At 38.7% G+C, this 15,099-nt stretch overlaps 2 protein-coding genes across 5 annotated transcripts in view; one reads left to right on the forward strand and one right to left on the reverse strand.

Moving 5' to 3' along the window:
- Positions 1–2,039, forward strand: LOC136236918 (serum response factor-like). Its single transcript, XM_066027146.1, has 3 exons — positions 1–488; positions 596–859; positions 979–2,039. Exons 1-3 carry the CDS (start codon positions 102–104, stop codon positions 1,522–1,524), a joined length of 1,197 nt encoding a protein of 398 aa, XP_065883218.1. The 5' UTR covers positions 1–101; the 3' UTR covers positions 1,525–2,039.
- LOC136236919 (glutaminyl-peptide cyclotransferase-like) overlaps positions 1,939–15,099 on the reverse strand; it is a 15,717-nt gene continuing 2,556 nt past the window's right edge. Inside the window, exons 2-7 of one of the 4 annotated variants that reach the window (XM_066027147.1) lie at positions 9,206–9,346; positions 4,991–5,266; positions 3,250–3,411; positions 3,103–3,202; positions 2,934–3,053; positions 1,939–2,423 (exon numbers count right to left, since the gene is read on the reverse strand). In XM_066027147.1, the coding sequence (XP_065883219.1) occupies positions 2,275–2,423; positions 2,934–3,053; positions 3,103–3,202; positions 3,250–3,411; positions 4,991–5,266; positions 9,206–9,346 (948 nt within the window). In that variant the 3' untranslated portion in view covers positions 1,939–2,274. The other 3 variants (XM_066027148.1, XM_066027150.1, XR_010692234.1) reach the window with 3 other exon arrangements.

Here is a 15,099-nt window from a genome sequence, read left to right on the forward strand (position 1 = left end):
CTTCAAAACTTGATTTGTCTTCGCTACTTGTGAGTATCGTTTTGTTTCGGTCCATATTTGGTACCTTTGACCTGGAAAGGAATACAGCCGTATCTTTAAAAATGAGTCGACTGCCGGCAAATTCTCATTCACACACTTCGAAGCGAAATCTACCCAGCAATTCTAAAGAACAGCAACCAAGAACAAACATGTTAGGAGACTCAAGAGTAGCTGGAAACAGCCCGCAATCAGAAACGCAGTTCAACCTCACCAGTACCTTCCAAGACGGGTTCTCAAGAAAGCGCAAAATGGACATCATCGAAGAAAAGCCCCAAGAAGCGTTACCTCCTCGTGACTACGACTCTGATGAGGACGAGAAACCAGAAGAATTGAAGCCCAAGCCTGGAAAGAAGACACGCGGTAGAGTGAAGATCCACATGGAATACATCCCCAACAAACTGAGGCGTTACACCACCTTCAGCAAAAGAAAGTCTGGAATGATGAAGAAAGTAAGTAGTGATTTATTGTTTGTTACTTGTGCTTTGCGTTCTTTGTTGCTGCATGTATGCGATCGCACTGCAAAAGACAGAAAGTTAAACGCTATTTTTCATTGTAGGCTTACGAATTGAGCACGCTGACTGGCACCCAAGTGATGTTGCTTGTTGCCTCTGAAACTGGACATGTCTACACTTTTGCTACCCCCAAGTTGCAGCCAATGATCACCTCCGATACTGGCAAAGCACTGATCCAGACTTGTCTGAACTCGCCTGATCCCATGCATCTCTTGGGAGGCGACCCAGACGTCAGGATGTCTCAAAGCGGTTACGAGGAAACTGATTTGGCTTATCCCCCTGTACCTGAAGAAGAGCAAAAGTTGAACGTAAGTCACAGCACTTGTTTACTAACTTTCAGTAGCAACAATTATGTTTCAGTAACAATTCATGTTGGTAGTGCATATTTTAGTCAAGTGGTGACCTTTGTTTGCTCTTCTTTGTACAGGATTTACCTCCAGTCTGCAGTGGAATGTCCCAGATGAGTACTATCCTTGGTAGTCCAGTAGTTGGCCTTAATGCTTACTCAATTGCTCAGATGCCGTTCCAAGATTTGAGACATACCAATCAACCAAGCTTTCCAATCATTTCACCAGCTTCAATGTCTCAGTCAACACCATTGATGCCCTTACCACCACATCTCCATGCTTCAGCAATCACAAGCCAACCAATGACTGTGCCACAGAGGTCCCCTGTTCACTATGGCCACCCTGTGAACCACCAGACATCTCCACATGGCATCATGGTCGATGAGATGGGACCACAGACCCCAATCAGTGCAGGAGGTAGCCCATTGAACAGCAATAGTCCAGTTCATTTGCTACACCCTCACATTGATGGCTTGGATCACAGCCCACCACATGCACAGTCATATGGGGTAATGGTGAGCAACCCATCAAGAACACACTCTCCAAACTCCATCTACTCTTCACCAAGCAACAGTCCTCAACAACCTTCTTACATGAGCCTTAACAGATCGCCAATTGGATTGTGAGTATTTAATAAAACAGAGACTCTATCAAATTATTGTTTAATCAGTAACCTTTTTAAGCTTTGTCCTCCCAGTCGTCACTTTTCAGTTTTATTGTAATTTTTATTTGATCAGAGCGTCTATTTCAGTTCACTGCTATGTAAATAGCTCATCATTTATTGTACTCTAACTTAGGATAGTGTGTAATGTATAGGTCTATATTGTGCAGGTCACTAATGTAATATAAGTAAGCTAGCTAGTGTAGGATAAGTTTTAAGCTGGTCTTGTAATTTAGTATCCAGTTGATCTGGAGTTTTAGGTTTTAAGTTAGCTAAGTTGTAGTTAGTCTTAGGGCTGGATCCCACATTTTCTATGGTTGTAAATAGGAATAAGTAACAATGTTATATGCAGCAGGGCTGCCACTGGTATTTTTCATAATTATTTTCTGTATTTTTGTTTGTTGTACATGAGCAGGTCTCTATAACTTGTATATTTCGCAGGGCGAATTAAATGATTTATTAATATTCAATTAAACTGAACATGTTGAATCTAAAGCGCTGCATGTTGGTAGGTGCTGATTACAGCAACCTAAGGAATGCGTGTGGGTTATCTCTTCTCACGATGGTTTGCTTATGGGTGTGCGCAGAATGCGGAAGCTGTTTAGTACATATTTTACCAAATAAGGGCATTAGTGCAAATCACGCGACATTTGCTAATATAACTTGATTATTCTTTGTTACTATAATTAGAAAATGCACAAACACTGATTAACATTTATTTCAAGTAGAAATACTCGTGCAAAAATACAATGAAGATCTTTCTCAGATTAGAAATAGTTGGCTTGTCCAGGGCTGAAAGGTTGTCACTTGCCTTATGCCACACACTGGGAAATGGGTAGGCTATCAGGTGAAGGATTGGTACACCTAAGAAAAAGTCATACTCATGTTAAATCACTACACAGTTATGTTAGACATTTTGTAGCCAACTTGGCTCTGTAACACAAAGGCTGCAGTATGTTTTGGTTGGCTAGCTATTCACCAATGGTGTTAAGAAGCCTTTTCTGCCACACACAAAATGTACAAGTCATTAGATCAGTGCTAGCAGAAGCCTGGAACTTGACAACACATTTATGGTACTAAAGGATACATCTATTACTGGTTAGCCACTACAGGATAAGATGTAATTTTCTACTTATCTGCTTCACTGGATTCAACTGACAACACACTAGCATTATGCACACCAAAAAAGAGAACGGACAACGTGTATCTGAAAATAAGATAAGGTAGCAGCCATGTTTGCTGTGTGATTTAGTTCTACCTTCTTATGACTTCATTGTCTAACCAAGTTACTGAAACTAGGGTACAAGGGAGAAGATTTCATGACACCAGACAGAAGCCTAAGCTATCCTTGATATTAGTACACTTTCAACATGCCTTTCTTCAGAAATGGAATATGATCATCTTCAATTCTGCCATACTGCAGGGTTGGTGAGGGGAAGTAGATGTTTGACTTTGAGTGACCCTCAAGATGATCGACCTTGTGGAGTCTCTCTTCTGCAGGCATGATATAAACAGGGTATTGTTAAACAGCCTTACAACCAACCAATTTTTGCTAGCTGCTCGTACAGTGGTCTTGTTTCATCAAAAAAGTTTTGGAAAGCTGGTAGCTTAGCTCCTATAAGGTCTAGCAAGACCATAGCTTCCTACATAACAGAAGTGTATATTATTTATCAGTTACAACAATACCCACCATAGCTTTTATGCCTGTTTTAGCTCCAATGCTGAGCAAGCCATTGTCTTTGGCCATCTCTTCAGCGAGATGCCGAGAGCCGTAAATTGAGTCTTGATTTGTCCATCTAACAAACGCCTCCTCTCCGTCAAAAAATATCAACTGTAGTGAAATCTCTTCAAGCTAAAGAAAGAAAAAACAAGTGGGTTCCATTGAGAGTTCAAAATAACTCTTGGTATCATGTACAGTACAAAGTGCAGGTATCAAATAAATTTTATTGCTTGTGTTTTGATAGACCAACTTGTCTAACAAACTACCCACTGTAATATTTGACTGCCTGATAAGGCCAACAGATTGATTGTTAGCCTATTGGGTTAGGAGACAATAGATAATACATCATTGTCCAATTGTTTCTTTATAATGAGATCATGCAGGTACATCTCTTAGCACTGTGTAGCTGTGTGGTAACAGTTAATTACAAGTCACATTGATGCTAACTAACCTGTATGGGTTCTGTTCTCACAACAGGTATGTTATGTATTCCATGGTGTGTGTTACCAAGAGTAAAAACTCTTCCATTATTTACTCTTGGTGTTACTTATTCCATGGTGTGTGTTGAGTAGTTAGTGCACTTGTGTGTGTGTTTATGTTGTTTAAAAAGTGTATGTGTGTGCCTATATTTGTGTATGTGTGTGTCAATATTTGTGTATGTGTGTGTCTATATTTGTGTATGTGTGTCTTTGTTTGTGTAGTGTGGTTAGTAAGTGAATATAGTGTGTAACTGAGTTATTAATGCCTCCAGTGTTTGTGCATGTGTGTGTGTGTGCGGTGTGTGTGTGTGTGTGTGTGTGTGTGTGTGTGTGTGTGTGTGTGTGTGTGTGTGTGTGTGTGTGTGTGTGTGTGTGCACACGCATATGTATGCACACTTGAACATGTTTTTGCAACAGTGTGTAACATGTAATGTGCCTGTGTGTGTCAAAAGATATATTTTAAGTGACTTCTTCCTTAAACAGCAACCATTAATAAGTAGCAAACAAAAAGAGGACATTAAAACTAAAAACAATTTTGGAGATTCATTTAAATTGGTAAAACAGTTTCAACAAGACTCTTTCTCTTCGCTGCAGGCAATGCCATCTTTTTTATTTTAAATTCGGTATTGTAACCATGGCTACATACCACAGGTAACCAAAGACCATCCCATGAAACCAATTCAATGACCTTCTCAGAAGAGATCATTATCACAGCCACTTGTTAAACAAAGACACCTACAATGTTTGTATAGGGCACAATGCCAGCTGACTAATGTAATGCCTGTGTAACACTTGGTCAGCAACCAGCAGAAACCTGTAACTCTACAAGTAACCAACACCACAACTTGTTAACAAATACTGGGGTAAGGTTGCAGCCTTCTCAATAGCCTACATGCTATCAGTTGACTGAATTGGATACTTCACACTGGTTCGATCAAGTTGGTATTTGAGACCTAGCTGGTTTAATTACTTGTAATAAGATAACTACCAGCTTGTTAAAGTGATTAGCATAGAATCTGTCCATTGTGGATGCGATGGGACCAAGTACTAGTGTCCTGGTTGTCAGGTTAGTTATGTACTAAGGGACCTTAACTAAGTATCTAGGTGTCCTCAAGTACCCACATTAAATATTCACTATTACACTTTGTGTGTTTCAGTTGGATGATCAAACGTGACAAACGATTACGATTACATGTCATAGAGCAATCATGTTATTCACACAGTGTTCTCACCTTTCGTGCCTGTAGTTTGGTGTTGAGAGCGTGCGCCATGTCAAGTAGCAGGGCACATGGCAGTGCTGAATCTGTGGCTCCAAGAAATTTTGTAGTCGAACCGTCAATGATTTTTGTGTCATAGTGAGCGGAGAGCACTAGCCGTCGATCGATGTGTGGATCCAGCGTAGCCACAATGTTGGTGAAACTCTTCTCTCCAAGAGGGGTTTGTGATGAAAACGAATCCAACGTCACCTTCCAACGTGGACCAAGCTGCTCCAATCTTGTTATAATATACTAGTAATTACATAACACTTGTAAATACATAGAAACACATAAATACTAAATGTCATATACAATGTGTATACGTAAAATTTGTTTTAAGGATGCATTACTAGGTGCAGAGAATTATATTTTAACATCACGCATGCTGTCTGTATAGAAGGATAAATTCACAGATAAAGTCACAGCAAATATATTTTGTAGTCAACATTTAAAAGACCTCCCTTTACAATATACCTACACACATTTTTGTCTATGAATTTGCAAGAGATAAAAAATATTATGAAGGACTGTTTGTCACATTGGCAGTAGTCTCACACTTTTATGGGTTTGTGTACTATAGTTCATTAATTAAAATTACAACAAACAATTTGGTCCCATAATACAGATCACGAATACTCATTAAAGGCTGTTTCCTTTCTCATAGCTCTGACTACACAGACACTACCACCACAGGACACTGATAACTGGTTCATGACAGAAATTAAATCAGCTATGACAAACATTTTCTACACTCACTGATCTGTTTACACAAACACATACTACTGATAATGAATTTGTGATGCACACATCAATACACACATTCATACACACACAAAGTGAATATTTTGCTTATGGTTATAACCAAAAAGAGTTATGACCCTTAATGGTTTGTTAATGGACAATTACGTAGGCAGACCAAGGAATAAACATTTAGGTTGAATTGTAAGTGTGACAGAATTACCATTGAGTATATTGTTAGCTGTAACATAGTGCAATGCATTGTAAACTGATACGCAACACCTCTTCATTTGAAAGGTGTCTAATTTTTCCACACCTTCACAATTGCAATACAGCTGATAGAAGATAATTTACAAAGGGTTCAAAAGCACTAACCAAATCAAAAGAGCTATTTCACTGTATTCAGAACCTTCACCAGGAGCTCATAAGTGCCGCAAGGCACCTTCAGAAGGCACTTATAAGCTCCTGCCTCCACAAAGTATGCTTTGAACTGCGGGATAAAGAAAATTTAATATGTGTAATAATACAAAAGGGTGAACTTCTTGGCATACCACTGAAAACCGAGGGGTCAGGAACAAAGCGTAAATATTGAAGAGAATCTGTAAATCTTAAACCTCAAAATTAGCCTAAATTACTGTCAATTTCTGTTTGTCTTCGTATACTAACAGAGTGACAGGTTTTCGAGAAGTTTGAAAACAACTACTCAAACTCAAATAGTATTGCTGACAATAAAATTACCTGAGTCAAAGAAGGGAATCCTCACACAGTTGATCACTAAGGGTGTCTACATTGTACTTGGCAACTCCTTCACCCACACCCCAGCATTATGCTAATACTACTAACCCAACCATGTTATTGGATGTCCAAATATAAAGGCATATATTATAGTCATGAATAAAACAGTCATGTTTACAAACCCTACAGTCTCCTTTCTGGGGTGCTGCTTATATTTTTCCTAGTCGAATTCTTTAAATGTAGAGAGAAAAAGAAGTGTGGTCTTTTTGAGGGGTACCACTTTTCAGAAAAAAGCTGATTTTGTACTACATACTTGCACATGACTCAGTAAGGGATATACTGTTTCTTGCAGTCAAGTGACTAGTGACTAGATTAAGATCAAAAGGTTTGAAGGTGTTAGCGCATCAAAGCCTGAGTCTTAATCAAGTCAGAATCACAAAGCATGATATCTGTTGTAGTACATATCAGGCATTGGATGGTTCCTGGAACTAAGCTTGTGAAATATTATTTAACATGTCACTACGCAGCAGATACCATTGTTAGCTCCTGAATCACCAGCATTTTGTGGTACATTTCCTTTCTCTTGTGCAAACCATGATTTCTCACTTTAATTGTCTGTAATTTACTCTCAGCCCTTCTACAGCTTCTGTACATCCCATCTCAACTTTCATCCCACTAGCCCAGACGAAACTGTATTCACTGTCTGCTGCTGGAATCTGTCTTAGTCTGTAACATTGCTGCAAGGTTAAGTAACAACTGACTCCCCAGCACATGGGGCTTGGCTATCCCACTTGAATTGTGAAAAGAATGTTTGTAGAATTCATAACAGAGAAGAAAGGCTTTTGTTCACCATTATTAGCATACCCACCACACACTCACATGCACAGCAACACACACTCACATGCACAGCAACACGCACACGCACACGCACACACACACACACACGCCCAGGTCTATGTCCACGTGCACAGAAACTAGGGCTAGACAGAAAAGACCTCCACAAAAGGGCAAATATTTTGTCCAAACAAGTTTAGCTCAACATATTCTGAAAGAATGGAAATGAGTCTATATCCTCAACCATCTATTACACAGAGGCAGTGAGGATACAAAGAAGACCCTGAACACATTATCTTCCTTCCAGAAGTCATGATATCAAAATGATCCATTACAATAATGGTATGTATTACAACACAATGATGGTGTGGTTTCACATAAGCAGGTGGCATGAAAACAAACACCAGAAACTAACTAACTACCCAGCACAAAACATTCCAACAATGCCACAATAGGCATCTCATTAGTGTATACTGTTTATGAACTTTCTCATTCATTAGCTCACACAATTTACAGTATCAGGTCAGAGTTATTGCAAACAATCAACACTTCTCAATAGAAGTCAACAGGTGATCCAAAGCAAGAACCTGTCTACAGTAACCAGTTAGCAACCCAAACAACATCCATGTATTTGCCTTACAGCCTCTGGTGCAACCTGGGAAAGGACAAATCAGCACTTACTCTGTAATGATTCTTGTGAAACCCTGGTAAACCTAACAATGTGAAACAACAGATGCCATAGAGTTGGTGGACACTGTTAGAAGATTGGCATACACAAAATTTGTGGTTAAATCTTTTTTGGGTATTTTTCTTTTCTTTATAATCCCATAAGAATTGTATTTAACCAACAATTGTTAAGGGAGGTTATGGGTATGTTTCCATAGCAACCATTATACAATATTCCCTGTACAACTTGACCATTCAGCCAGCCACCCTGTTTTACCACCAGGGATTGGCTTCCATAATGTTTATTAAATTCTAAGTATACTGTAAAGTAATGCCCCAGAATGATGTACAACTCGTAGCAACATGTTAAAGCAATGAGATTTGTAAGTTCAAGTTGACTGCAGAAGAATGTTGAAAGCAGACATTAACATTTAAGAGACATCACTCTCAGACATGAATTATATGTGTTATTAGTTGAGTGTCTTGTTAAGGCAAAAAATCATTATGTTCTACAAATTACAAATCTCTGTGTAGCCCCACAAGTTTTAATCACACCATTAAACACTACCACACACACACACACAATGAATGAAGTTTAACATGTTATAATGTGTTGAAGATCTGTCGTAGCAATAACAATGACGTAAAAGGTGATAAGCTTTCAACTTTAGACTGAGCCATGTGGCAAGTGCAACCAGAGATATGTGTTGAGAAATTCCAATGTGAGAAAGACTCAGTTTAAAGATTATTATCTAAGTTTAACACCCTAAAGCATGCAGATAAGATTACTTCATGAATTTGCTTCCATACAATGTGAGTACACCTAGTGACATTAAATAAGTTATCATAGAGAAGTCAGGGATAAAATTTAATTTAAAGTCTTCTAATTCAAGCTACAAGATACACAGAGACAGTCTGGGTATACCCTATAATTTAACTAATACTACTTGGTAACCTTGACAACAAAAAGAAAAAGACCTATATACCTGTAAATGGTGCAAAACTGTGGGATACCCCAGACCATCTATATATGCCAAGAAAAAATAATTCAATGCTCCAATAAAAAAGAAAAGGGATGCTATACAAGGCACTTCACACTTTAAGTGTAGATACCAATTTCCTGATAAACTCTGACATAAACAGGACCTGTTATAGGAACCGAATGAATCTTTATGATAATTAGTGTGGTGTTCTTATTATGTATAACTTCATGCTTACTTGTTTGACTTCAGCATGTGATGGTGTCCCGGGTACGCGTGGCTTTAGTATGGGTGGTAGGTCATACTTGAACAGAGGCTCAATGTCAGAACACTCAGCTACCGAACGAGTCCTCCGTGATGTAAGCTGCTTGAAGCGATGCTGTTGAGAGAAAAAAATTGTCAACAACAGAAAGATAAAATTATTATTGGGACACATATTAGCAAATTAAAAAATATGGCTTTAAACAAGGAAAACAGCAATTTATCACTACAAATTTTGGGGGGTAAACAGAACCCTCTGTATATCATCACAGGTGTACCAGGATACATGTTTACAACTTCTATACTTTGGGTGGACCAGCACAAATATACTGCAAAGCCAAGTATACAGCAGAACCTACTAACGTGTACACTTGAAAACATCTACTGTACATATTCCACACACTTAGTTAAGGTCATTAGTAAGGTCACAAGGTTAGCTTTGTGTCTTGGCCAGTGCCCTTTATTCAAATGTGAGACAACACAATAAAACAAGTTTTGTCTTGCAACAGAAACAAGCTGTCGACATAACCTATGGGGAAAAGATCAGTTTTTGCATAATGGTCATGTGGTGCTGTAGGGGAACAAACAAGCATCAACAAAATTTGACTCATCCCTTCATAACAACACCTGTTAAGGAGATTTTAATCCACTTACAGTACAATTGTTTGCCTAACTTCATTTTGTGGTAAAGTATTTACATACTGCAGGAAATAGTCATCAGCCTAAACAATAACACATCATTTAGGAATGGCATTTATCACAGGAAGGTAATATGAATATCCATGCTAACAGTCCAGAGAAATTATATAACTATTTTACCTGAAAAGGACATGAAATGATCTCATTGCTACACCAATAGACACTTAGAAGGAAAGCTTGTGGTCAGATGTAGACATTGTTGAAAACAGGATGTGGGTAGCGATTAAAAATGTGAGAGAAAACAATGGCCTTGTTCAAGGTACAGATTTGCACAGACATAACAACACACACATCTACACATACTAGCTCTTTGTGTGTTCCAAGTTAGAAGAAGCGTTGTGTTAGTGCAGACACGCATGTAAACAGATACGTGGTTCGATGGTCACTATAACTTTTATGTGACGGTAACCCAATTACTAGCAGACATTCTAACTTAGCAACTAAAGTTCAACAGAACCCTTTAACCTTCTCAAATGTCGGGCTTTAAGTGAGTTCAAACGTGCTTTCTTTGTACGTGTACAACTGCACATGTATTGTGTGAAAAACAAGTTTGACAGGCACATCTTGTTGAGATAATATGGCTACCATCCACAATTATACACCCTCATACAGTGAAAGATGAAGAATGTGGACACTTGAGGACACATACACAATCCAGACACATAGTTAAGGTCCTAAAGTGTCTCTCTAAACATTTGCGTCCATATTATACAGGCTCCACTGTACACATCATGGCATGTTTTTCTCAAGCTGATATTTTCTGTCTTGCCAATAAACGCACGTCTCTTTTCAATTCACAGTTACCATCTAAACACAACATTTCTCTGAATTCACAGTTACAATCCCGACACACCATTTCTCTGAATTCACAGTTACCATCCTAACACATCATTTCTCTGACAAAAAAAAAACAAAAACAGCTCACACAAACACCTGTCGTACCCTTTGTTACACAAACTCGGATACCCAGATACAAGCCACAGTGGCTTCCACATACATACACACACGCATGCACGCACGCACGCATGCACACACACAAATCTCTTGCAATTCAGATGCTACAGGAAGTTCTCAGGAAAAAACAACAAAAAAAAATGCTAAATACTTCTTATACAGATAGTGTGACTAATCAATGCTTGACACCTTTATCAGCCTTCACTGTTGCTAGAACTTCAAAAAGAATCAGTGGCTTCTCTAAGAACATTTGTAGAAGAAAATTTAAAAAAATAAAATACTTGCACTTAGGAGTGTGTAATTGTACATGATTGTTATGTGAGTGTTCACGTAGTCATCCCATCTTGTGCTACAAGGTGAAACAGGCCTAAAATTAGTAACACCGACAGCCACAAGCCATTAGTAAAAATTTGATAACTTCATCGTGACAATATTTCTGAAACTTTCTTTTGCTAAATACAGCTCTTAAGCACTGTCTTGCAAAAAAACACGCACATACATGTTTCTTGAGGCTTTTCATTTAAAAGTGGTCATCCACCACAAGATTTGCCCAAAAAAACAAAAACATCTTACATCAACACATGCTATACAATAACTCAAATACTTGGATACAAGCCACAGTGTCTCTAAACAAGTAACAAACCCTCTACTTCAGGGAATGATGTTTTAGAATCCATGTCCCTTGTACAGCACACGCACGCACGCACACACACACACACACACACACACACACGATAAGTCATTTTTTCCAATACAAAATTAAAAAAAAAAAATTTTTTAAGAAGCACTGCCTTGTAATTGATGTCTGAAACACTCAGCAATATACTTCCGTCACGGATATAGCAAGTTAATGTGCACTTTGACCATCAACATTCGACAGCCTTCACTTTTGTTCTGATGTGCTAGGATTTCTATAAACATTACTGGCATCTCTTGTGAATCTCCTTAAAGCAACTACACAAAATAAATGCTAGCACTCTAAGGTATGTAATTGCTTAACTATCCGTGTTTGTTATGTGAGTGATTGGCACGTAATCTCTTCTTGCATGTGCTACTGTGTAATACAAGCACCTCAGAAACAACACACATCTAAGTAATTACATGCAACAACGTGTAATCAGATTCTAACTAGGTGGAAAATCTCTGCCATGTAGTCTTAACATTTCTCCTGATAAAAATAGTAACAGTAAAAATATATATTGGTGAATAAGCATGCCCAAACAGGACACTTATCAAATTACATGTAAGCAAGTCGTGTGGGTGTGTGCAGGGCGTGTGACCACATGAATGCTTACAGTTTACATGTGCACACACATGCAGCAGTAATGCATTGTCTTTGTACTGAGATAGTGCACACACAGAGGTGCTGTGTGCAGTAGCACACACACAGAAGTGCTGTGTGCAGTAGCACACACACACACATATGGTTGATCAACAAAACACATGACCCACAACAATCCAATGTTGTGTGATGTAATTATTACCACAAAACATTGTATTCTCATGTGTATAGACATGACTCTACAAAGGTTATTGCTTAACATTTAAATGGACATTGTTTGATGGATAAGGCACAAATAGTTTCAAATTGTAGAATACTGGCAGCAAGAAGCAAGCTGGTGTTGCCTTATTGTAACTCATTTGGCTTAACAATTTTTCAGCATTTTTTAAAGCTATGCATTAAGTCTCATTTCTTTGGGTGTATGTGTGTGTGCATGTGCGTGCGTGAATGCGTATGTGTGCGCATGTGTATGTACGTGTGTGTGTGTGTGTGTGTGGTTTGCCCCCCTAATAAATGACCGTTACTGACGTAAACAAATACTCTCATGACACACTGCATACCAAACACACAAATTATTGTCTTTACAACATAAAACATGGTTGATCTAATGAGGTGGTCATAGAATACACCTTAGTTATTATGTTGGACTACTAAAACGAAGTGGTCTTATTAAAGAGGTAAAACCTAAGTAAGGTTTTACTACTGCATTGATACAACACGTGTATGATGTCATTGTATAGTAATGATACAATTATCACAATCCAGGATTGTATCACGGACTATGTGGGCTTGTGTTAAACCACAGAAGTTGGGTTTACATTAATGAGAGTGTTTATAGCAAGTAATTCAAGATAGCCAACAGCAGCTATATAGTTACACATCTATAGGTGCCACCTTGACACAGTTCAATTAATAAATATTCCATAGCAACCAACCAGAGACTAACTAACTATATGGTCATGATGGCTAGACCTTTTCCACACAGGGCCTCACCGCTTTCAGTTAAAGCATCTGTACATAGAAGGAAAGGAATGAAACAGTTGTAGAATCTTCAATCATCAGGTGGATAGCCTATTATTAGCTCATGCAGTTTGAAGTGCTATGACACAATTACACAAAGCAAATGCTGCAATCTGATTGGATTACCAAGAGATTTCAATTTCAAGCTCCTGCAAATAAGGCCCTACACACAGAAAAGGGTTTGGCTATACCGAGACTTAGTGGCTAACTTCACTGATGCAGCATTAAAGAGGAGTAGCAATACAGTTGGGTCATGCATAAAGAACTCTGTAAATTAAGGACACAATAGGTTATCCTCCATATTTAAAGGCAACAGTTCCATTGTTGAAGTCTCTAAAAGGAGCCAAACTAGAAAGTGTACTCAATTACCTTGCTCTAGGAAGCTCACTTGCTAAACAAATGCTCAGTGCCTGTAAACTACATACAAGCTAATACGGAAACTGGAAAAATGAGGACACCTGAGTAATATACACGTCAAGTATCCTTTAGGACACAGAGTGTGTGTGTAACGTCAATGGGTATCCGGTGTTAATTGGCGCCCAACAGTCCTTGTCTTGCTGTAGAGGTGTCGGGGTTATTGTGGAACATCAGGCACCATGGCCTCTGTCTGAGACCTTGGAGGTTACTAGTCCTGCCCCAGGAGGATCTGCCTGTACAAGTGCCTAAGTATTACACACACATCCCAGTGTTGGGAATATATAACTGTTTGATACAGCTGCTGGAGGCTTCACTTTGTGTGTGTGTGTGTGTGTGTGTGTGTGTGTGTGTGTGTGTGTGTGTGTGTGTGTGTGTGTGTGTGTGTGTGTGTGTGTGTGTGTGTGTGTGTGTGTGTGTGTGTTTATGTGTGTATGAATGTGTGTGTGTTCATGTACATTGCCATTGTACTGACAATAGTGCAGGTGTTGCAGACACATGTGGTTGATAAACATTCAACAAAACACATGATACTGCATAACCCACAGCAGTCTAACATGGTATGAATGTAATTTATTAGTTGAAAAGAGGCACCACTTCTTGCAAAAAAATAAATAAACCCTACAATCTACACACTGTATACTAAACACATACAAGTACATCCATACTATTTATCAGCACACATATGACTCTGGCCACTATAATGAAGTGAAGCCTGTCGTAATTTTCATTGGATACAACACTGCGTGCTGACATTAGTATTCAAACAATGGAATTTCATTTGTATACAAGTGCAATATCACAATGAGATTGTATTACTAACTACGTGGGCTTGTGTTAACCACAGAAGATGGCTTTACATTAATAAGCATGTTTATATTAAGAAGCAACTTAAGATAGCCAACAGCTATAAAATTACACCTCTAGAGGTGCCATTTCTAATGACACTTATCAAGTGTTCAATGTACTAAACATTGTATTATTATAGAAATGCATTAGAATGCATGCTTCTGAAAGCAACTCAAGATTGCCAGCATCTATAAAGTTACACCTTTAGCCAACAAAACATACATAATAGTTAGACACCAAGACCAAGGGAACTGAGCGATTTAGTAACCCTGATGGCCTGAGGCTGTAGCGTCCCGAGCGCAGCGAGGGCGCTACTAAGGGCCAGAGGGGTTACCAAATCGCTTAGTTCCCGTTGGTCGCGGTGTCTAACTTATTTAGACTATAGTTTAAAGTACATACCTTTATAGCCAGAGCATTAGGGTGGGGTGAAAGAGCAATGCAGAACAGCAGAATGGTTTCTTCCTGAAGTCCTTACAGCGCCCACAAAAATAATTATTCGACCGGTAACCAGAGTAACAGCTAGAGCTATAGTAGATATGCTGCTTAGTCTACTATTTCTCCAGAATTATTCACAGAACACGGAGAAGAATTGTATTACAGTATTATCAAGTACTCCAGTGTACCTTTCGTGTCATAATTATTTTTCACGTACA

This window comes from Dysidea avara, chromosome 10 (genome assembly GCF_963678975.1).
Source record: "Dysidea avara chromosome 10, odDysAvar1.4, whole genome shotgun sequence".
Lineage (NCBI taxonomy): Eukaryota > Metazoa > Porifera > Demospongiae > Dictyoceratida > Dysideidae > Dysidea > Dysidea avara.